A 25870-nucleotide genomic window follows, 5' to 3' on the forward strand; every position below is an offset into this window, starting at 1 on the left:
AAAAAAAAGGAATCTATTATGAAAATACGCTGTATTTAAATAGTTTACCATTCAAAAAGTATTATACATACTTGGGCACAGGGAAAGGAAATGGGGTAGAGAAGATCTGATCTGTAACGGACAGATTGTTCACACCACTCCCCATACCAAAATATCCTTTTTACCCAACCTATCCCTCCATTGGATAACAACTACTTACAGATTTGAACACTGCTCAAAGACTGGGCATAACTGGTCTAAGAGCAACCACATCTCCTTTGATAAGAAATCAATTAGGAATGGCCATGTGGCCTATTTCTGGGCAATAAGATGCAAGGTGAAGTATTTTTGAAGAGATCAATAGGCAACCAGGATCTTTCTCCTACATGAAATGATCATCATTGTTTACTATGCACTTACATGCCAGCATTACACTAAGCACCTAAGCCACTGCTCTATAACATCTTTTTATATGAGATATGAAAACGGATGCATTTCACTTTGATTGCACCTGGCAACCATCTTATATGAAAGAGAGCAACCAGCCTTTAGAAAAAGCCAATACAAAACTGAGAAGAAAATGAATCCCTGATGAAACCTTGTTATCAGTTGAATCAACCAATCCTGAAGGCTAGACTTCACATACGAGCATATTTTTAATTATTTTAACAAATTTGAGTTGGAGTTCCTGAGGTTACAGCCTAAAAAGCATCTATAGCAGCACATTGTGCTAGAAAACAGCTTAATGTTGTGAAAAAATCATCAGAGGTTCCACATTTATCCAGATGAAGGTGAAGTATTAGAAAAATGAAAAACCACCTAAAGGGGGATATCATTCCTTCTATTCCTACCTTCACTTATTCTGAATGCTAAGCACTTTAGTAATAAACTAAAATACCTCTTCCTCTTTGACTAAAAATGTTCATGCCCAAATTCTTCTTAAAATAGATAAGGAATACTAGAGAGAGGGCTGAAAAAGTCAACGTCAGGATGAGATAAAAATCAAACGAAACCTTCACACTCTAGGGATGAGAAATACCATGGACTCGTTAAGGTAAAAGTCCCCCCAAAAGAAGGCTGCCCTCACTTAAGGCAATTTTGCTAAAAACACCATGACTTGACTTTTTAGACTTTCTACCTGGACAAATAAAAGTGGTATGCAGGAATGTTCCCACCAAGCATAAGTAGAACACTTTCAATCAGCCATGAAACACTGTTTCCTTTGATTAAAGGAGATTTTAAATATCGCCACCTTCATTTAAATGGAATTTTGCATCTTTAGAATTACTTAAGGTATCACTGTACTGATACATGGATAGTCACACTCCATAATTTGGGACACATCTGATTGCTTTTCCCTTCAAATGTATTTCCTAAGCAACATTTACCAAACTGCTACCAAAAACACTTCTGCAACATAATAAGCATGTTGTAACAATATTGTGAAATACTTAAGTGTTTATTCTGTACTATAAGACATTTTAAGAGTCTTTGATAGCTAATAGAAACTGCAAAAAAATGTGGGACAGCTTTATAAACTTATTTTCCAGTTCATATCCACTGATGTCCGACAGTATGGTGTCAAAAATGCTACTACTCTAAGCTTGAGGAAAAGTGGTAACTTCCAGGCATCCCTCTTTCTCCATACTACTTGCACTTACCCTGGAACCTATTCCTAGACTGCACTTACCTTCAACCATTGTGTGATCTAAATTCTTCGCAATCTACTGTTTTTAGTGTTTTTGGTTGTATCTCCCTCTCTCTTTCACATCACCAGCATTGTCTTTTAACTCACGTAAGGTAAAAACAGTACTTGCGTAGTTTTCTACTTTAAAAATCTAGAACAATTAGACACTCTTGAGTACAGTTTTTTTTATATTTAACCTTCAGTAGTTCCTGATTAGTGAGCTGAAATTACAATCTACTTGAATGTCATTCTTTATCTCCCCAACCACCCCTCCATTAGAATCAAGATAGTCTGCAATGGAGATTCAAAATACAACCACCATTATAAACAATAATCATAAATTCACAAAAACTTAAACTTTTTCCTAGAACTGCTACTCCTTTCAAAACGTAATTCCTCTGTTGGGCAGGAAAGCACTATTTTCAGAAAAAGATCAGCAACACCTAAATTGATGGTTCAGATAGCACAAAAAACTCAGTGAAAAATGAAAAACTGGAGAAATATCAAATTTCCATGGATAGGAAGTTAATCAACAACATATCATCTTTTCCCAACAATGTTTATGCTCACAAACCAACAGTCCAAACGCCTTACAGAGAACATTCTTTTTTCTAATTTAAATATAAGATGTGCTTCTGCTGGTAGAAGCACTGAGACCCATGGAAACAGATAGTCAATGATTGGGTCACAGATAAACATCCATTCAGAACCATTCAGCTGGTTCTGAACTCTACAGTGGCAAATCATTTCTAGAGGAGTTATTTACATATCCAAACAGATTGAAACCTTCACCCTTTTCTGATTACAGATCTCAGTTAAAACTATTTTTTTAAAAGTATAATTGTATAATGTTACCATGGAAGTCTTAGCATAACTACTTTGTACCTTGAAACTTTACTTCACAGTTGATAAACAGTTCTGTCACCTTAATTTTCAAATTTTCTTTTAAAGTGCCAATATAAATTCCAACATTTCTCAATGCTCTGATATTTAAGAACAACAAAAACAAAAAAACCCCACAAAATTAAACATTGTATCTTGAAAAAACCCAACAACCTACCTTTAAACTAGACTCATAGTCTGTGTTCACTTTGAACATAAGCCCAAGTCGTAAATGAATTTCCTTGGCTCGACAAAAGCTGGGATCAACATAAAGCACCTCCTGAAATGCTTTAATTGCCCTGAAAGAATATAGACATAAGATATCTTAACTTTTTAACACGTGCATGAATTCTTGCTTGGTAGTACATTGAAACTTCTGTTTTATGCAATATTGTTTTAAAGGACATGTCAGTTTTATAAAAATGATGTTAATAAATACTAAAAAAGTAAAATTGAAAAGGGGCATATGGACCTTTTTATAATTAAATGTATATAATCTAATTTGATATAAAGGGGAAGGAAGATCAGTTGAATTTACTCCAAATTATTCAAACAGACAGTATTTCATGGTTTAATCAAATTATCAGTATAAATAACTGATTTCACTGTTTCTGAAATTTCCTAGGGGAAGACAGGGTGGGGCAGGCAGGAAAGTTTTTAAGGACATGGATTAATCTTGTTTCTAGTCTACTCTGTAAAAATAAGTCTTCTTTCTAAAATTTTACATTTTTGTCTTTCATATTTAGGCATACAAACCACCTGTACCTTATCTTTTATACTATATGAGGTTAAGAGACAGTCTTCATATTTTCCAAACTGATATCCAATAGTATCTGCACCATTTGTAGAAATGACCATCCTTACTCCAAAACTCTATGTTGCTACTTTGTCCTAAATCAAATATCCATATTTGTGTAGGTCTACTTCTCTATTCCATTCCACTTTTCTTTATCTATCAGTTTCATCTTTGCCCCAAATTCACAGTGTATCTTTTATAGAAGGTTTTGATTACTAATAGAACAAGTTCAGGGATTGGGGAAAGAAACACTTTTCACGGAATACATTTTTATATTGTTTAATTTGACCATGTGAATGTATTACCGACTCAAAAATAAATATTAAAGTAATGACAAAGAAAAATGTCTACTTTGAATTTTGAATGTTATATCAGATATAACAGTATATTCAGTATCATTTTAGGTTCTTCTACATGATTTAAAGCTTCTTCCAAGCACAAGCTAATATATTCTTTGCAAAACTTTTAATCAATAATCTCTAGCCCTACAGACCTTAAAGTGGCTATTTAGAATCTTAGATGCTTGCAAAACAAAAACAATCTTTTGTATAAAATAGATCAAAACATCATAGCCACAAAATAGAGCAAAATAATACTTCATGTCTTTAGTAACTTTACTTTGATGGATTCATACATTATTTACTTCCCAAAAAATATGTGAATGTTTATGTACATGTTTACTATAAAATTAAGAGTCCTAAAAGGTTGTGTTTATTGCAGATGGCAGTGAGGGGTGGAACACGGGTCTGGCATCAGACACCTTTACCCTGATTATGACAGTACTTAACTTTCTTCTGAAGGGGAGCTGGGTATCCATCTGTTAAGTGGATTTTTTTTAAGTAGGTGGGGTATGTGTGTGTTTTATTATCTGATGTATATAGGCTTTGAGGCAGGAGAGGAGAGTTAAAGGACTGACAGGCAAAAACTGGTAAATCACCATTCTCATTTAAAGGCAGCTTCCTACTTATCTCAATCAATGTACACTTAGGGGTTGGGGCAAGTCACATGTTTGGAAAAGGCATCAAAAGGGTTAGGACGAGAACAACTGCAGCAATAAATGGTGCCAATTAAAACATATGGTGTGACTGGGAAAGGGTATACAAAGGCTTTTAGAAGCTTCTGGGGTGACAGCAGTATTTTATTTCTTGACCCAGGTGGTGATTACATGAATGTTTATTTTATAACAACATGTTAAGATATACACTGATGATTTATGCATTTCTCCATAGGTATGTTATATTTTATAATAATAAAATTATGGATAATGCTTCTTAACCTTACCTTATGATATGACCAGAAAACTCTCTAATGGAATGGGTCAGAACTAAACAATGTCTACACATGCCAATAAAATACCCAGGCAGGCCTGAGTCAAAGATATGAAAGAAAAAGAATGCAAGTGGAAAAGAAAGAAAGAAATAATAAAGAATTCAGGAAAGGAAAAAGGTATAACAAAGGGTATGTGAGCAAGAGAAGGAGAAGGAACACAGTACAAAAACAGCCCCTCAGGTGCAATATTTCCTACTCTCAGTTTCTATTTCTAGCTTTTTCCCTAAACATAGTATTTGTGGATGTGTCTTACTCCATCGGTGCCTTTAGCACAGACATCTTTTCCACTTAGTTCACAATGTCACACAGGTGCAAAGAAACATGAGTTTAACATGTTCTCTATGTCTGCTAACAAACTGGGGTTAAAAAAAACACACACTATTAATCTATAAGCAAAAACACATGTTCCAATTAACAGTCGTCTGGGTCTACGTTTACTCTTTAGAGACTATTAAGTGCCCAGGACAAGGTGCAACCTATAAATATAAAATCAAAGTTCTCCTTGTTGACCTTTCAAAGTTTATCTCTAATCGAAAACCTTATAGACCCAATCTTCTGCTTCTGTATCTCATTACTACATTACTGAACTAGTCTCCTTAAGGACTTCCTTTGCTCTGCTCTGGCTTGTACATATTCCCTCAAACATGTGGCTCCTGCGATTGCCTAACAATTATGATACTATAAATAAAATCTCCATGTTGCACTCAAGATGTGTGAGCAGCACCTATTCAACTCCATTTCCTCTTATGCCCTATTATTGCTCCTCCTTAGATAAGAACTGGCTTATCTCAGCAATTCTTAAATACTGGTTCTCTTGACTTCACTGCTTTTCCTTACTAATTCTCCTGATCTATAATATTTTGATTCTTCTGCTCCCCTCTAAACCCACTGTTATCGTCAAGACACACTACCCAAACCAGTCAACAACGATTTTTGCTTAGGGTAAAGCAGCAGTTAGGTCCACTTTACAATAAAATCACTTCATTCACTACCTATCAGTGTGCTGTCTCCAGTTTTTCCAAGTGTATTCCTTGAGGCCTGTATTTCTCTTCTATGTTTAATATCCTCAAATAATACAGCAAAGGGTTCAAATGTAATAGATGTTTACTGGTACCATCATGTTTACAGTTAATTGATGGGACTTCTTTACTGATCAGTTCTTCTCATCTAATACAAAACACATTATTCGAACATGTAAATTCATTTCTTTTTCTACACTTTTACCCATGCTCCTCTCCTCTGTGCATCTTCAGGTTTCTCCATCCCAAGAAAACCAAGTAAGTAAATAAATAAGAAATAAAAACACTTGGGGGGAGGAGAAGGAGGTAGAAGGGAAGGTGGATTTGGAGTTAAGAGTTTAGAGTTAGAGTTGAGGGAGTGGGGGGAGTAGAGAAAATAAGTAACACTCAGATTACATTCTAATTTTGGTCATCAGCTTACCACATTCATATTTCACCAAAATGCAGGTGGCCAGAACATGATCTCTATGGCACAAACTAGACTAAATCATCAACACATTCAATTTATGCTAACCTCAAAATTCTGACAGAGAATTTTAGAACATAAGAAATAGCTACCAGAAACCATAAATACTTTTATGATACAATCCCTGGAAAGGTTTACAGTTTTCAAATCCTTAAAGTATATTCTCTAATGAAACAAAAGAAATGCACATTGCTCTGCATGGTATCATTGGTATTTTTCTTAAAATCTGAAAAATACAGTTTTATATCATCAAAATAATTTCTATAGATTTTCAGTTTCAAGGTCTTTTTCATTTAATGTTTGCCACTGTCAACCATTTTAAAAAGAAAATGATATAAAGCTAAAACCTCAATAACACCACTTACAAAAAACATACACATGTGCTGAATATATTTCACAATGGTCATTTTTAATAAGATTTCTACAAAGTCATTTTTTAAAGCCTCCTCTAAAACTACAGTAAAAATAATAGTATTAATATTCTTAGCACAGTTCCAGTACATTTGGAAAGACACATAATAAAACTTTAAGTTGGCTGGGCGTAGTGGCTCACACCCGTAATCCCAGCACTTTGGGAAGCAGAGGTGGGTGGATCGCAAGGTCAAGAAATCAAGACCATCCTGGCCAACATGGTAAAACCCCATCTCTACTAAAAATACAAAAATTAGCTGGGTGTGGTGGTACGTGCCTGTAGTCCCAGCTACTCGGGAGGTTGAGGCGGAAGAATAGCTTGAACCCAGGAGGCAGAGGTTGCAGTGAGCTGTGACTGCACCACTGAACTCCAGCCTGGTGATAGAGTGAGACTCCGTCTCTAATTAATTAATTAATTAATTAAAACTTTAAGTTCTCTGAGGCTAAAAAGCTGAACCGGAGATTTCTCACAGAGATGTATGAAGGGATAAATCAACTAAAACCACAAATTTTCATACTAACGAAAGAATATTTTAGCTCTAATTTAGTTATAACACATACATACACAACACAGATATACATATATATTAGGAAATTTAGAAGTTGTCTCTAAATAATTAGAAACATTTGATGAAGCAAGAGACAGGTAAGATTTTAAAAGGTTGAGATGGAAGAAGGCAAAAGTCACACAGGTAAAAAAAAAAAAAAAGCTTCAGATGTTTTCAGGGAAATGTTAATACAGTGTGACTGGCACAAAGAATATATTAATATTTAGGGGACCAGTAGGCTAGAAGGATTATTTGAGGTTCAATCAGAAATTACCTTAAATGTGAGGCTAAATTAGAAATATCATACCCTGGATTATTCACACTGACACAGTTGCTAATATATCACCTGTCCTGGTTCTTTTCCCCTCTCTAGCCACTCTTCATCACTTCAGGAGTGGGATTATTTTCTTTCCCCTACCCTATTGCAAGATTTATGTTTTTATCCACAATTTCCCAGAAGCCTAATTAATCAAAGCCCTTCCAAAATTTATCTGGCAATCTATGTATCACTGTTTAAGTGTAACTTTATCAGAACTGTCTTAAATCTGCTACTTATTTTCCAAAATGGAAGTATATATAATAAACTCAAAACATGTTAACATCAACTGCTTAATTTCAATGGAAATATAACAGCATGTTTGTATCATGATAGCTCAAAAATACAATTAGATGTTTGCCAGGCTCCATGCTAGACAAGCCTCAGAATCAATGGTATCACCATGCATTAGGTCTATGTTGCACTATTCTTTCATTCCATCAAAAAGCTGTAAGAACATCAGTAAAACCACTATTCTTTTTCTTTCCTGAACCCAAAGCAGTAGCTATACAGGAGAGCAAAAATTCCTACATCCCTAAGAACACTTGTGACTAGTACAGTGCTATGAAAATGAATCCTACAGAAACTTTACACCAGGCTCCGTGGCTCACACCTATAATCCCAGCACTCTGGGAGGCCAAGGCAGGAGGATTGCTTGAGCCCAGGGGTTCGAGACCAGTCTGGGCAACACAATGAGACCTCATCTCTACAAAAAATACAAAAAAATTAGCCAGGCATAGTGGCTCAAGCCTGTAGTCCAAGCTACTCAGGAGGCTGAGGTAGAAGGATCACTAGAGCCCCGGGAGGTTGAGACTTCAGTGGGCCGTGATTGTGCCACTACACTCCAGCCTGGGTAACAGACTGAGACTCTCAGAAAAAAAAGGAAAGAAAAGAGAAAAGAAGAGAAGAGAAAGGAAAAAAGAAAACTTTAGTAATTTGTTAAGATTTCTGTCTTTCTGAATTCATTTCTACCTCATTCTCCTAATCCTTTTTGATGTCAAAGTAATAATTATCACATTTCCTTATTAAGCCTATCAATTATATTTGGGGGCTTAATTTCCAAAATCCTATGCCTCTAGCACAGTATCTCTTACATTTGCTGCCATAAGACCATTCTGATATTGATCAATAGGAAGAAGGAAAAAGGGTACAGGACAGAGATAGTTAATAAAGATTAAGGAAGATATATTGAGAGAGATGGCTATAAGCTGTATTAGGAAGAATGGTTTCTATTGTACTGACTTTATTTTTTCCCCCAACTATCTTTTTTTAGTCTAACTTTTCCTTGCTTTGTATTTCACTTACTCTCACCCTAGGATATACGTTTCCTTCCAAAGGCAAGAAGCTCAGTTCAAGGTATCCCCGAGCAATTAGCCACCTTAATGAATAAGAACAAGTGAACGCAGGGGCTTGCATGCACGCACATGTAAAGGAATGGCTTTTTAGAGACTGGTTTCTAGCACTCTGCTGCATATATTTTACACTCTGCTTCTATGTCTTCCTTTATCCTTCTCGACATCTTTTAAGTTTGGTCCCAGATTACTGAGTAAAAGTAGCTGTTACCGTAAATCCAGTGAGGATGGAATAGTTGCATGGGCTCCTCTGTCTAAGAAGAGGCTGCAACTGATACTGGAAAAACTGACCAAATAATTGTACTATCTAGAGGCTAACCAATAAAATCAACTCTGAAAGAAAAAATAGGTAGCATAACATGACAATAGGTTAACAATAACACTATAGTAAATAAAATTGCTCTCAATAATACTTTAAGTCACCAACTGAGACACACGTTGGTCACACACACTATCATAAAATGCTTAACCTCATCAAATGCCAACAGACACAATTAGCAAATATCACATTTTACTTAAATTATAAATGTACCAGAGATACAACACTCTGAAACATCATAGGCAGATTCTTCATACTGACAATACAAAACGAAAACCCATACTCATCCCTAGAAACATTTCTCAATAAATCCCAAAGAACCTGATATGTGACAAAAAATTCCTGATCCCAGTAATCAGCAAGTATCTACAAATAAAACATAAATATAGTTTTAACCTAAATAAGCTCCAATTAAGGCTGTACTCTAAAACTATCACCAAGCACCTACTCCATACTTTCTAATTTTATAGCTGTTAAAGAAACAGCAAGTTAAAGCAAAAATGTGAGGCACAATTTGTGAAAGAACATTTGATTAGCAAGAGAAAAACACAGCCAGAGTGAATTCATAAGATAGGGTGTGAGATGTATCATTTTAGGAAGCAGCTATAAGAATTGAAACTCAAGACATGAGAAAATGATGGTAACCAGGACAGGATCAACAGAGCAGGGGGCACTTATTAATACAGACATTGCATTGTCCTTGTATCATTCGGTTTCATTTCCTAGGTCAACTGAAAAATATAGAAATCATATGTAGATAAGGAATCACAACTACAAGCTTGCTAACTTAACATGGCCATATGCTTATTAAAGCAATCAACATTTGAACTATTGACAGGTTCACCTCACTACTAATTTTATGTTCTTAACTCCAGTACATAGAAAGGCTTACAAATTGCCACAGGTATGCAACAACTGGCTGGTATGAGGTAGAACTGAAGAGTTCCTCCCCTCAGGCTTCACCTAAATTATTTCTAGTTGGCCATAAAGATTATATCAATGTGCTCAAGTGAACAATGACAAATACTGATTAAATAATAACCACCTATCAATCTTAAAATCTGGGGACAGAGTACAATAAAATATTTGATTGGAGAATATGGGCATAAACTTGCTTCTGCCACTCAACAGTTACGTAATACTGACTGACTGACACACACACTCACACACACACCACTGCTTTCTCCATCTACAAAATTAAAGGGGAAAAACTAAATTATCTCTAAGACCACTTCTAATTCTGAAAGTTTAGAATTCTGAATTCTATAAGTAGGCTATTAAAGAAACGGAAAGATTTTAAAAGTCTTTATTTTTGGTTTTAAATACAATACACTGAACATGAAGTTAGGAGGCTTTATTTAGGATAGTTTAAGAGAGAATAAAATTACAAAGTTTCTTCATAAAAATCAATTATACCTTTGTGAGATTTACAAAGAAAACCAGTGATCTAAATCATTATAATACACTATATACACACAGGTATTCTCTAACAAAGCAGTGCTTCCACACATGATCAAAAGTCAACAAGACCAAAAGCTAAGAGGGAAGAAAAAAGATACTAGGAAAAACCATCCATGTATAAAGTCTCCTCTTTAGGGAAACCATATAAAATCATTGTCAATGCATATGTAAACGTTCTGTAGTAAGTACTCAGGGTACCCAACAGATATATGACAGAGTTGTAACATTTTGCCAAACACTCAATCACCTTCCTTTGGACTCCCACAGAATTCACCCGGGAGCTTAAAATTCTGGAGCACAGAAGGGACTCTGAAAAGGTCAGATACGCTAACAATAAAAAATGCCGCCAGGTGTGGTGGTTCACACCTGTAAATCCTAGCATTTTGGGAGGCTGAGGCGGGCAGATCACTTGAGGTCAGGAGTTCGACACCAGCCTGGCCAACATGGTAAAACTCCGTCTCTACTAAAAATATAAAAACATTAGCCAGGCATGGTGGCGGGCACCTGTAATCCCAGCCACTTGGGAGGCTGAGGCAGGAGAATCGCTTGAACCCGGGAGGTAGAGGTTACAGTGAGCCAAGATCGTGCCACTACACTCCAGTGACAGAGCAAGACTCTGACCCTCTCCCCACCGAAAAAAAAATAAAAAACTACATTGGGTTTACATTTCATAAAATGTGCTGTATCTCATTTGATCATCAAAACTCTATAGGAAAGCCATGTGACTACTATGTAGTTTTGTTTTTTAAACAAATGAGGAGGCCGGGCATGGTGGCTCATGCCTGTAAATCTCAGCACTTTGGGAGGCCGGGGTGGGAGCATGCCCTCAGGCCAGGAGTTCAGGATCAGACTGGGCAACATAGGCGGAGGCCCCATCTCTACAAATAAAAACAAATTCGCTGGGCATGGTGGCATGTGCTGTGGTCCCAGCTACTTGGGAGGCTAAGGTGGAAGGATTGCTTGAATACAGTAGATTGAGACTGCAGTGAGCAGCAATCTCACCACTGTACTCCAGCCTGGGCAACAGAGTGAGACCCTGTCTCAAAAAATAAATAAAATAAAAAATAAAAAATAAATAAACTAATGAGGAAACAGACCTAGAGAAGTTATTTAACTCTAGATCAAACTAAGTGGCAATGCTGTGACCACAATACCAATCTTTCAGCTAAAACTATATATTTTCTTTTCCCCCCATTACCGCATACTATTGTCTGGTAAACAGAAAAACAACAATGGGGCAAAGGCCATAATATAACAGGGTACTACACTTTACAGTTTAGAAAATTTTACATATTGTTACTATTACATTTAATCTCCAACTCTGAAGTGGAACTATTCTAGAGAACTAAGAATTTATGAGTTGGTGGCTAGTTACTGGATATTAGAAAGTGCTATCTGGTATGTGGCAGGGAGAAGCGGTCAATCTTGTCTAGAAATCTGAAAACTAGCCATCATAGACCATTTACCCACATATCTTGACTTCTTGAGATCATAGTGATTTGCCAGTTCAAATAACTTGGGGAACACCAGTCCATAATGAATGACTGAGAAATTCCAAAAAGCTTTCTAATCTAAGCCTTCTTCAACAGAATCTTATACTAGATTCTTTCAGGAAAACATACAACTCTAAAAATCTAAGGTGAGTCAATACCCTTCAAGGAACAATCTAATCATTTCAAGAGATTACTGAAAAGTGTAGGTTTAATGACAGCAAATTTTGTATTTATTACACACACACACACAAAAATCAAGCACAAACAAAACAAGCCATTTACTGAAAACAACTGAATTACTGGCTTTATGTCAACTTACCACTGAAATGCATTATAATGGAAGTAGACCAAACCAAGACCATATAAAAAGGCAGCATTCTGTAAAGGAAGGGAAAAAGATTTTTAGGAAAAATACTTGTATCTAACATATATGATGTTATTACTGTAAAATATGGTATCCAAGATGGTTTTAAGTCCTAAAACTCTATCATGCATTATAATATATTTACAATATATTTTTAAAATATCAAAATAACAGTGATCAGATGGTACAAATTCCAATCAACTTAGGGAGGTATTCCAGCCCTGAAATAAGAATATTTACTAGCAGAAATTCTATGGTCAAATCTAAAATTAAAAATCTATTCTTCAGGAATATGAAAATGCTCAGCTTATGTTATCCTATTCTCTCTTGCTTGTATCTACATTCTTTCTCTGGTTCTTTCTGCTTCTTGAACTGGATTTAATTTTATATTTAGTACTGCCAGGAAGGTAGCTATAATTCAAAGTAAATGCACAATATAAACCTAAAACAAATTTTAGTATTTAAGAAAAATAGTATCATGCCAATCATCACCTAGGCATTAACATCTTGTACTTTAAATATCATTGACTCCTTTTGCAGTATGAAACAGACATGCGTCAACACTTATCCTGACTAACTTTGACCTCCGAACTCCAAATAGGAACCGGCTATTTATATAATTTATATTTATATAACTCCCTGTTTTTTTCTCTTTCTCTCTCTCTCTCTCTTTTCTTTTTTTTAAAGAGACAAGGTCTCGCTCTGTCACACCAACGCGATCACAGCTCACTGTAGCCTCAACCTTCTGAGCTCAAGCAATCCTCCCACCTCAGCCTCCCAAGTAGCTGGGACTAAAGGAAATGTGACACCATGCCCAGCTCCTACTCATTTTCAAAAACAGCAAATGTTTGAGTACCTAGTATATGTTTTATCAATAACCAAGCAAATCTATTTTAGTAAACCTTCCCTATTAAAAAAGAAGGTAAAGCTTTCATACTGATCTGTGTGAACAAATTTCATCTTCTAAATTCTTGACTCAGATCAGGGGACCTCCCTTGGGAGATCAATCCCCTGTCCTCCTGCTCTTTGCTCCGTGAGAAAGATCCACCTATGACCTCTAGTCCTCAGACCAACCAGCCCAAGGAACATCTCACCAATTTTAAATCGGGTAAGTGGCCCCTTTTCTACTGTCTTCTCCAACCTCTCTCACTATCCCTCAACCTCTTTCTCCTTTCAATCTTGGCGCCACCCTTCAATCTCTCCCTTCTCTTAATTTCAATTCCTTTCATTTTCTGGTAGACAAAGGAGACACGTTTTGTCCGTGGACCCAAAACGCCAGCACCGGTCACGGACTGGGGAAGGCAGCCTTCCCTTGGTGTTTAATCATTGCAGGGACACCTCTCTGATTACTCACCCACGTTTCAGAGGTGTCTGACCACGCTGCAGGGACGCCTGCCTTGGTCCTTCACCCTTAGCGGCAAGCCCCACTTTTCTGGGGGAGGGGCAAGCACCCCAACCCCCTTCTCTCCCTCTCTCTACCCCTTCTCTGCTTTTCTGGGGGGAGGGGCAAGCACCCTGACCCCTTCTCTCCCTCTCTCTACCCCTTCTCTGCTTTTCTGGGGAAGGGGCAAGCACCCCGACTCCTTCTCTCCTTGTTTCTACCCCTTCTCTGCTTTTCTAGGGGAGGAGCAAGAACCCTGACGTCTTATTTTTGCACCCCGACCTCTTATTTTTGCGCCCCAATCCCTTATTTCCGTGCCCCGACCCCTTTCCCGTTTTTCTGGAGGGCAAAAACCCCCGAATTCCTTCTCTCTGTGTCTCTACTGGGCTTGCCTCCTTCACTACGGGCAACCTTCCACCCTCCATTCCTCCTTCTTCTCCCTTACCCTGTGTTCTCAAGAACTTAAAACCTCTTCAACTCACACCTGACCTAAAACCTAAATGCCTTATTTTCTTCTATAATGCCACTTAACCCCAATACAAACTTGACAGTAGTTCCAAATAGCCAGAAAATGGCACTTTCGATTTTTCCATCCTACAAGATCTAAATAATTCTTGTCGTAAAATAGGCAAATGGTCTGAGGTGCCTGACGTCCAGGCATTCTTTTACACATTGGTCCCTCCCTAGTCTGTTCCCAATGCAACTCATCCCAAATCTTCCTTCTTTCCCTCCCGTATGTCCCCTCAGTCCCAACCCCAAGCGTCACTGAGTCTTTCTAATCTTCCTTTCTACAGACCCATCTGACCTCTCTTCTCTTCGCCAGGCCAAGCTAGGTCCCAATTTTTCCTCAGATTCCGCTCCCCTACCCTGTAATCCTTTTATCACTCCCCTCCTCACACCCGGTCTGGCTTACAGTTTCATTCCGCGACTAGCCTTCCCCCACCTGCCCAGCAATTTCCTCTTAAAAAAGTGGCTAGAGCTAAAGACATAGTCAAGGTTAATGTTCCTTTTTCTTTATCCGACTTCTCCCAAATCAGTTAGCGTTTAGGCTCTTTTTCATCAAATAAGAAAAACCCAGCCCAGTTCATGGCAGCAACCCTGAGACGCTTTTCAGCCCTAGACCCTGAAAGGTCAGAAGGCTGTCTTATTCTTAATATGCATTTTATTTTATTACCTAATCTGCTCCTTGCTCCTGACATTAAATAAAGCTCCAAAAATTAAATTCCGGCCCTCAGACCCCACAACAGGACTTAATGAACCTCACCTTCAAGGTGTACAATAATAGAGTAGAGGCAGCCAAGTAGCAACTTATTTCTGAGTTGCAATTCCTTGCCTCCACTGTGAGACAAACCCATCACATCTCCAGCACACAACTCCAAACACCTCAACAGCAGCTGCCAGGGGTTCCTCCAGAACCTCCTCCCCCAGGAGCTTGCTACAAGTGCCGGAAATCTGGCCACTGGGCCAAGGAATGCCCACAGCCCGGGATTCCTCCTAAGCTATGTCCCATCTGTGCAGGACCCCACTGGAAATCGGACAGTCCAACTCGCCCGACAGCCCTCCCAGAGCCCCTGGAGCTCTGGCCCAAGGCTGTCTGACTGACTCCCTCCCAGATCTTCGCTTAGCGGCTGAAGACTGACACTGCCCGATCTCCTCGGAAGCCTCCTGGACCATCACAGACGCTTTGGGTAACTCTTACAGTGGAGGGTAAGTCCGTTCCCTTCTTAATCAATACAGAGGCTGCACACTCCACATTACCTTCTTTTCAAGGGCCTGTTTCCCTTGCCTCCAAAACTGTTGTGCTGATTGACGGCCAGGCTGCTAAACCTCTTAAAACTCCCCAACTCTGGTGCCAATTTGGACAACATTCTTTTTTAGTTATCCCCACCTGCCCAGCTCCCTTATTAGGTCAAGACATTTTAACTAAATTATCTGCTTCCCTGACTATTCCTAGGCTACAGCCACACCTCAATGCCGCCTGTTCCCCCGGTTCAAAGCCTCCTTCACATCCTCCCCTCGTATCCCCCCACCTTAACCCACAAGTATGGGACATCTCTACTCCTTCCCTGGCAACCAATCACATGCCCATTACTATCCCATTAAAACCCAATCACCCTTACCCCGCTCAATGCCAATATCCCATCCCACAGCATGCTTTAAAAGGATTAAAGCCTGTTTGTTATCACTCGCCTGCTACAGCATGGCCTTTTAAAACCTATAAACTCTCCTTACAATTTCCCCATTTTACCTGTCCAAAAACCAGACAAGTCTTACAGATTAGTTCAAGATCTGCGCCTTATCAACCAAATTGTTTTGCCTATCCATCCTGTGGTGCCCAACCCGTACACTGTTCTGTCCTCAATATCTTCCTCCACAACTCACTATTCCGTTCTTGATCTTAAAGATGCTTTTTTCACTATTCCCCTGCACCCTTCATCCCAGCCTCTCTTTGCTTTCACTTAGACTGACCCTCACACGTATTAGGCTCAGCAAATTACCTGGGCTGTACTGCTGCAAGGCCTCACAGACAGCCCCCATTACTTCAGTCAAGCCCAAATTTTTTCCTCATCTGTTACCTATCTTGGCATAATTCTCATAAAAATACATGTGCTCTCCCTGCTGATCATGTCCGGTTAATCTCCCAAATCCCAATCCCTTCTACAAAACAACAACTCCTTTCCTTCCTAGGCATGGTTAGTACGGACAGAATTCTTACACAAGAGCCAGGACTGCGTCCTGTAGCCTTTCTGTCCAAACAACATGACCTTACTGTTTTAGCCTAGCCCCCATGTCTATGTCTGCGCGCAGCAGCTGCCACTGCTTCAATACTGTTAGAGGCCCTAGAAATCACAAACTACGCTCAACTCTCTACAGTTCTCATAACTTCCAAAATCTATTTTCTTCCCCCAACCATCGCTCAGGACAATGCTTATGCTGGTAAGTTAGCTAAAAAAGCAGCTAGTTCACATCGGCCACTCCCACCTACTCCCCCACTGAAACTTCCACCTATCAATCTCTTCCCACACTAGGCAAATGGTTCTTAGACCAAGGAAAATATCTCCTTCCAGCCTCACAGGCCCGTTCTATTCTGTCGTCATTTCATAACTTCTTCCATCTAGGTTACAAACCACTAGCCTATCTCTTAGAACCTCTCATTTCCTTTCCATCCTGGAAATCTATCCTCAAGGAGATCACTTCTCAGTGTTCCATCTGCTATTCTACTATCCCTCAGGGATTGTTCAGGCCCCCTCCCTTTCCTACACATCAAGCTCGGGGATTTGCCCCTGCCCAGGACTGGCAAATTGACTTTACTCACATGCCCCGAGTCAGAAAACTAAAATACCTCTTGGTCTAGGTAGACACTTCCACTGGATAAGTAGAGGCCTTTCCCACACGGTCTGAGAAGGCCACCGCAGTCATTTCTTCCCTTCTGTCAGACATAATTCCTCGGTTTGGCCTTCCTAACTCTATACAGTCTGATAACGGACCAGCCTTTACTAGTCAAATCACCCAGGCAGTTTCTCAGGCTCTTAGTATTCAGTGAAACCTTTATATCCTTTACTGTCCTCAATTTTCAGGAAAGGTAGAACAGACTAACAGTCTTTTAAAAACACACCTCACCAAGCTCAGTCACCAACTTAAAAAGGACTAGACAATACTTTTACCACTTTCCTTTCTCAGAATTCAGGCCTGTCCTTGGAATGCTACAGGTTACAGCCAATTTGAGCTCCTGTGTGGACACTCCTTTTTATTAGGTCCCAGTCTCATTCCAGACACCAGACCAAATTAGACTGCACCCCAAAAAACTTTCATCTCTACTGTCTTCTGTCTAGTCATACTCCTATTCACCATTCTCAACTACTCATAAATGCTCTGCTCGTGTTTACACTGCCAGTTTACACTGTTTCTCCAAGCCATCACAGCTGATATCTCCTAGTGCTATCCCAAACCGCCACTCTAAATTCCCTCTTAAAGTAAATAATCTTCGCTGGCAAGGCTACGCTGAAACTCCTTGGGTACTCTCTAATTAGATGTCCTAGGTCCTCCCAGTTCTTAGTCCTTCAATACCTGTTTTTTCTCCTCCTCTTACCTTGTGTCTTCCGTTTAGTTTTTCAATTCATACAAAACCGCATCCAGGCCATCACCAATCATTCAATACGACAAAGGTTTCTTCTAACGACCCCACAATATCACCCCTTACCACAAAATCTTCCTTCAGCTTAATCTCTCCCACTCTAGGTTCCCACGCTGCCCCTAATCGCGCTTGAAGCAGCCCTGAGAAACATCGCCCATTCTCTCTCCATACCACCCCCCAAAAAAATTTTTCGCTGCCCCAAACACTTCAACACTATTTTATTTTTCTTATTAATATAAGAAGGCAGGAATGTCAGGCCTCTGAGCCCAAGCCAAGCCACCCCATCTCCTGCGACTTGCACCTATATGCCCAGATGGCCTAAAGTAACTGAAGAATCACAAAAGAAGTGCAAAAGCCCTGCCGTGCCCTAACTGATGACATTCCACCACAAAAGAAGTGAAAAAAATGGCTGGTCCTTGCCTTAAGCGATGACATTATCTTGTGAAATTCCTTTTCCTGGCTCATCCTGGCTCAAAAAGCTCCCCCACTGAGCACCTTGTGACCCCCACTCCTGCCCGCCAGAGAACCCCCCTTTGACTGGAATTTTCCTTTACCTACCCAAATCCGATAAAACGGCCCCACACTTCGCTGACTCTCTTTTCAGACTCAGCCCGCCTGCACCCAGGTGAAATAAACAGCCATGTTGCTCACACAAAGCCTGTTTGGTGGTCTCTTCACACGGACACGCATGACAGTATCAAATTACAAATGTCTCTGAATTCTAAAACTTCAAAATTTTTAAACTATTATTACAATGCTTGTCATGCTGCCTTGCGTTGCATCTCCCAAAAAAGACTGTGAGATAAAGCTTTTTGTACAAGTAGTTTATTTGAGAAGTATCCGAGGAAATACCTTTAATGAAGTAAAGAAGTGACTCAGGAAAGGAAAGTATGCCGATAAAGGATGCATTATGGAGCCAATTATGACTCTAGGTAACTGGGACTCAAGCCTGTTGGAGATCTCTGGGAGACAGTATGGAACATTTCTCAGAGTCATCTTGCCCTAAGTATGAAGGAACTAGGGTAATTATACCACAACTTCTGTGATTCATTATTTGAGAAAAAGAATCAATGATGTTTAAAGCCCAAAATGTAAACAGCTTGTCAGAGGCATTTGAACCAGAAGAATTCCATCTTGAATAGGGGCTGGGTAAAGTAAGGCTGTGACCTACTGAGCTGCATTCCCAGAAGTCAGGCATTCTTAGTCACAGGATGAAACTGGAGGTTGGCACAAGATACAGGTCACAAAGACCTTGCTGATAAAAACAGGTTGCAGTAAAGAAGCCAGCCAAAAGCCACCGAAACCAAGATGGCAACAAAAGTGACCTCTGGTCATCCTCACTGCTCATTATACACTAATTATAATGCATTAGTATGCTAAAAGACACTCCTAGCAGCACCATGACAACCTCAGAACCCTATAAGGTCTAAAAGGGGGAGGAACCCTCAGTTCCCGGAATTGCCCACTGCTTTCCTGGAAAACTCATAAATAATTCACCCCCTGTTTAGCATATAATCAAGAAATAACTGTAAGTATTGTCAGTTGAGCAGGTATTCCTTTACTTTCTTTATAAACTTGCTTTCACTTCACTCTGGATTATCCTCAAATTCTTTCTTGCGTGAGATCCAACCTGGGGTTTGGATCAGGACCCTATTCCAGTAACAAGCTGAGTGACTTTTTTTGCTTTTTAAAAATGCTAAAGTTTGTCCTAAAATTATATTGTGCATTTCCTTTGAATTCTAAGTATCTTTCTAGAAACACTGTTTCTTAAATACATTGTCAAATGTAAAAACATGGTAATTTCATTAAGTCCTCATTACCCCCAATTTTCTGAATGAGGAAATTATGTTACAGAAGTATTCACCGGGCTGGGCGCGGTGGCTCACGCCTGTAATCCCACCACTTTGGGAGGCCGAGGCGGGTGGATCACAAGGTCAGGAGACCGAGACCATCCTGGCTAACATGGTGAAACCCCGTCTCTACTAAAAATGCAAAAAATTAGCCGGGCGTGGCGGCGGGCGCCTGTAGTCCCAGGTACTTGGGAGGCTGAGGCAGAAGAATGGCGGGAATCTGGGAGGCGGAGCTTGCAGTGAGCCAAGATCGCACCACTGCACTCCAGCCTGGGCGACAGAGTGAGACTCCGTCTCAAAAAAAAAAAAAAAAGAAGTATTCACCAATTCCAGGAGTCACAAAGGTCTCAGACAGCATCCATTTTTAAAGTTCCTGTTTAAATTTTAAATTTAGTTGAAACTGTTTTTAATCAGGATCATTCATCTACTATCCCACCCTCTGAAATAATCTGAGCATTTACTAGGTGCCAGGGACAATACTCAAGGGTTAAACAAACAAATCTGAATAAAATATACTTCCCCTGCTCTCAAGAAGTATGCAATCTAGAGGGTAGGGGAGAGGAGGCATGGATATTCAGAATGTGGTAAATGTGGTAATAGTTATTAATCCAGAGTCTTTTAGTGTTCTACCTAAAAAGTTGGCATTTGAAAGACAATGGGGGTGTGGGGGTGGGGGTGGTTGTTAAAGGAAAGGGAGCAACATCTTCACATCTATTTAGGCAACCGCCTGGAGAGGGTGGGGTGAGGGTAGAATGGAAATATGAGTTTATTAAGGAGCATTTCTGATTTCAGGACACACCGTACATTCTTCCAACTTCATTCTCCTCCCTCTAGGAAATTTTATTCAATCCCCACCACCCTATAAACTCTGTCAATCACTCAAGATCCATTTAAATGCCACCTTCCCCATGAAAGCTTTGCTTCGTGTCCCACCTCAAACTAGAGGTGATTCTTCCAACCTCTAAATTTGGTCTTACTGCAACGTCTCTATCATCTGACATTATTATGTAACAGTAAAAACTTAGTTTTACGCAATATCTAACATCAACTCTTTCAAAAGGTTCTAAAAAACCCTGTGAGGTGGTAGAGGGCTTCATTTATAGAATGAAGAAACTGAATCAGAGAACAAGCAATTTACTCAAGGAAACAGGTACTAAGTAACAGACATAGGAACTGAAGCTAAGTCAGTCTCCAGAGCTCACTCTTAACTATTATGCCATATATTTGTTATTTATGTGTTGACTAAACTCCATCCGATCAAACAAAAATGCCATAAAGGCAGGAGTGATCACTGCCTGTATTCCTTGTTATCACCTAGCACAGGGTGCACTTCCATAGAGTAGATGCCCAAAGATTTACTAATTGAATCACCCAGTACAAGGGGACTTCAAAAAGTTCACGAAAAAAAAAAAAAAACAGAAATTAAAAAATAAAAATATAAACATTATTTATCAACATAAGCTCCATCAAGTTCAAGACACGTTTGTAAGCAATGATACCAGCCATTTAGTCCAGTCCTAAACAAGGGGAATGAGGGGTCCTGGGAATGTAGCCATGTCAATGCAGTCTTTTTTACATTATTTACTGAAGAAAAAAGGTGCCCTTTAAAGATTTTTTAAAATAGGAAACAAAAAGAAGCCAGAAGGAGCCAAATTAGGACTGTAAGGTGGGTGCCTGCCTAATCATTTCCCATGAAAACTCTCAAAATATTGCCCTTGTTTGATGAGAAGACTGAGCAGAGGCACTGCCATGGTGAGGTTTTCCTGGGCATTTTTCCACTAAAGCTTTGGTGTTCTTAGAACATAGGCATAACAAGCAGAGATTATCATCATTCTTTGACTCTCCGGAAAGTCAACAAGCAAAATGCCTTGAGAATCCCAAAAAACTGTTGTCATGATCTGTGCTCTTGACCGGTCCACTTTCACTATGACTGGATCAATCTCTACCTCTTGGTAGCCATTGCTTTGATTGTGCTTTGCCATTAAGATCATACTGGCAAGGCCAAGTTTCACCTCCTGTTACAATCCTTTGAAGAAATGCTCAGGATCTTTTTTTTGGGGGGGGTGGGTGTCTTGCTTTGTCACCCAGGCTGGAGTGCAGTGGTGCATCTCGGCTCACTGTAACCTTTGCCTCCGGGGTTCAAGCAATTCTCCTGCCTCAGTCTCCCAAGTAGCTGGGACTACAGGTGCGTGCCACCATGCTGTTAGATACGAGTTCTAAATTTCTTTTCAAAGAATCAATGTCAGTATGTTCAATTCTTTACCTTCTACTTTTAAACTTAACTTCCTCACAAAGCAATCTTTTTCGATTACCTGCTCCACCCTGACTCGTTTCAATCACCTGTTCCACTCTGGCTCATTCCAATCACCTGCTCCACCCTGACTCATTCCGATTACTGACTGCACCCTGACTCATTACCGGCTCTGTCATAACCATTTTCCCCCGCCAAACCACTCACCCTGACACTCTTCAAATTAGCCAATCAGAATTAGTTTAGCCTGGGCAGTCTAACCCTAGACAATAGGAGAACGACGCAGCAGTAGGGGCTACCTGCCTCAGGGATAAGAACCCCTTCCCCTCCCTGGTCCAAGTGTGCACTCACCATTGCTCCATCTGTAAGGGCGCACCCTTCTACAGAAGTACCTTGCCTTGCTGAGAATTAAAAAGAACATTTTACATTCGAGTGCTATTTCTTTTGTGGCACCGAAACTTTATGTATAACAATTTGGGGGCTCGCCTGTGATTACATTCCCTTACATTCCCCTCCGAACAGTCTCTGGTTCTCTCTCGAGACTCGCCCTGCCCCTTGTGGTAGCCTCAGGGGTGAGAAATCAGAACCCACCCAGTGCAAGGAATAATCCAAGCTCTCTCGGCAACCCAGGCGGGGGCCGGGGGACGACATGACTGGCCAGTAACCTAGCTTAAAGGATCCTCACATACCACAGTGATGACTCTGTGCACAGACCAAGGAAGGAGAAGTCATGGAAGCTGATAAAGTATTTCCTTGGGGGTGGTGAAGTACTCCTTGGTTGGGGTGGCTTAGAGGTTAAAAAGAGGCGAGACATCCCCACTGGAGGGGACTGAACCTCACACGAACCTCCAGTAGTAGAAAAGGTGAGAAATTTCCAGTGGGGGAAATTAACCCTCACCCCAAAAGGCAAGAAATTTCCAGTGGGGAAAATTGAGCCTCACCCTAAAAGGTGATAAATTTCCAGTAAGGGAAATTGAACTTTGAACCTTACCCCAAAACCATCAAGATAAGTAATACCCCAAGCAAGACAGGGAGCAAGGGGGATAAAGATGGTAATAAAGATATCTCCCCAGATAGCCCCCTAGGTCTCATGCTATAACACTGGAAGGATAATGAAAGGACTAAAGATAGGAAAAAGCAACAAATGATGAAATATTGCTGTTTTATTTAGACTCAAAGACCCATCCTCAAACCCTCAATCTTCTGGCCAAAGTTTAGGTCGAATGAGTATGTAACGTGTCAGTTTCTAATCCAATATGTTAATGATAAAAGTCCAGTGTCTCAGAAGAACTAGGAATGCCCTTTGTTGGAGGCATGGACCTGCCCTCCTTTTTCCCTTACAAACAAATAGGGAAGAACCCAATCTGGCACCTCAAAATGAAAAGTCAAAGGAGCCAGCTCTCATGCCTAAAGACTCCAGCACATGGGATCCCCTAGACTATCTTCCCCCACTCAGTGTCCCCAATCTTTCCCCTCAGACAGCCACTGCCGCCTCAGACCCCATTCCAAATTCCCTCTCTACTCACGTTATCCCTCCTCCTTATAACCGTGACTCTTGGGAATTACCGTCCCACCAGCCCGTTCCCTCCCAACCTAAAGACCCCTCTCTAAAAGGACTCCAGCGTACGGTAGAACAACGTAAAAAAGATATTCAGAATTTCCCATTTCCCTCCATACCTAAGAGGTCAGCCCCAACCCTCTTCCCTTTGAAAGAGGTACCATAAGGAGGGGGGCCATTGGCTTTGTAAATGCTCCCTTAACCAGTTCAGAAGTCCAGAATTTTAAAAAGGAGCTTAAACCACTACTAGATAACCCTTATGGAGTGGCAGACCAAATTGACCAATTCTTAGGACCTCAGTTATACACTTGGGTAGAGTTAATGTCCATCTTGGGCATCCTCTTTTCAGGGGAAGAAAGGAGTATGATTCGTAGGGCTGCTATGGTAGTTTGGGAACGTGAGTACCCTCCCAGTGAAAACGTTCCTACCACAGACCAGAAATTCCCCGCCTGAGACCCCCCGTGGGACAATAACAACGCAGATCACTGGGAAAATATGCAGGACCTAAGAGAGATAAGGGAGTCAGTACCCCGAGCCCGAAATCTTTCTAAAGCATTTGATATACAACAGGAAAAAGATGAAAGGCCTATGAGATTCCTAGACAGACTAAGGGAGCAAATGAGGAATTATGCGGGCCTCAATTTGGATGATCCCCTTGGGCAAGTAATGTTGAAACTCCAATTTGTCACTATAAGTTGGTCAGACATTTCAAAAACTTACAAAACATAGACAATTGAGAAGACAGTCCCCTAAGTGAGCTTCTCAGGGAAGCTCAGAAAGTATAAGTGAAAAGAGACGAAGAAAAACAGAAACAAAAGACAAAATTTACGTTTTCCACCTTCCAACAGATGGCTCCAAACCCAGGTACTTCTAGACAGAGTTTCCAGGGAACCAGAAACTATAAAGGGTCTGAACCCTCTTTTAAAGGACCCCAGCCTCCATCTGGAGGACCAAGGACCTCATCTACCAGGCCCCCTAAAGAGTATAGTGGAGCAGGATTAAAGAATCCCAGAACTAAGAAGGAGGAAGGACAAGACAGGTGCTACAGATGTGGAAGAACAGGCCATTTCAAGACAGGATGTCCTGAACTAAGAAAGGAGAAAGAAGCCCTTCCGCTCATGACTTTCGAGGAAGAATAGGGAGGTCAGGGGCTCTGTCTCTTTTAAGTCCCACCAGGAGCCCTCGATAAATATGGAGGTGGGACCTAAACATGAGCTTATCACCTTTTTAGTCTATTCAGAAGCTGCTAGCTCCTCTGTTTGTTCCCCCAATCTAATGTTGTCTTCTCTTCAGAGGAACTTTTAGTCTCCGGGGTAAAAGGGGAAGGAGAGGGGGAGAACAGCAGCATAAGCAGCTGGCAGAGGCAGGGAAAGACCAGCAGAGAGGAAAGGGGGGTGGGGAGACAGAGAGAGGAAAGAGAAAGACGGGAAAGAGAGAAAAAAGAGAGGCAGGGAGAGAAAGGAAGAGACAGAGAGACAAAGAGGGAGTCAGAGAGAGGAAGAGACAGACAAAGAGGGAGTCAAAGCGACAGAAAGTCAAAGAGAAAAAGAGAGAAAGAGAGAGATAAAAGTAGTAAAGGAAAAAACAGTGTACCCTATTCCTTTAAAAGCCATGATAAATTTAAAACCTATAATTGATCACTGAAGGTCTTCTTCTTCTTCGTGACACTGTAACACTCCAATACCACCTTGCCGTCAGTGTAAACAAGGGTGTAGCCAGAAAGCACTGGGGCCACAGACAACTTGTAGCCTTCCTATCCAAAATCCTTAACCCAGTAACCCGCGGATGGCCCAAATACATTCAATCTGTAGCAACAACTGCTTTGCTAACACAAGAAAGTATGAGGCTATTCTGTTAAAAAAAAAAAAAAGAAAGAAAGAAAGAAAGGATAATTCAACATTAACCACTACTAATTCCCTTAACCCAGCAGGTTTCCTAACAGGGGATCTAAATCTTAATTACTATACAAAGGTCCGACCAGACGTTGGAGGAACTCCCTTCAGGACAGATGACAGATGGCTCCTCCCTCCTCCTAGGTGATTGTGGGAAAAAGACACAATGGGTATTCAGTAACTGATAGGGCAACTCTTGTAGAAGCAAAGGGCAACTCTTGTAGAAGCAAAATTAGGAAAATTGCCTAATAATTAGTCTGCTCAAACGTGGGAGCTGTTTGCACTCAGCCAAGCCTTACAGTACTTACAGAACCAGGAAGGAACCATCTATACCAATTCTAAGTTAATTTGGACTAAACAAGGTCTTACTAATAGCAAAGG

General features: G+C 40.2%; 1 protein-coding gene across 8 annotated transcripts in view; it reads right to left on the bottom strand.

The window, feature by feature from the left end:
* KDM6A (lysine demethylase 6A) overlaps window positions 1-25870 on the bottom strand; it is a 229722-nt gene that overhangs the window by 86167 nt on the left and 117685 nt on the right. For all 8 annotated transcript variants that reach the window (XM_023202740.1, XM_023202739.1, XM_023202736.1 and 5 more), the window contains exons 5-6: window positions 12378-12436; window positions 2727-2847 (exon numbers count right to left, since the gene is read on the bottom strand). In XM_023202740.1, the coding sequence (XP_023058508.1) occupies window positions 2727-2847; window positions 12378-12436 (180 nt within the window). The remainder of the gene's footprint in view (window positions 1-2726; window positions 2848-12377; window positions 12437-25870) is intronic.

This window comes from Piliocolobus tephrosceles, chromosome 12 (assembly GCF_002776525.5).
Source record: "Piliocolobus tephrosceles isolate RC106 chromosome 12, ASM277652v3, whole genome shotgun sequence".
Classification (NCBI taxonomy): Eukaryota; Metazoa; Chordata; class Mammalia; order Primates; family Cercopithecidae; genus Piliocolobus; species Piliocolobus tephrosceles.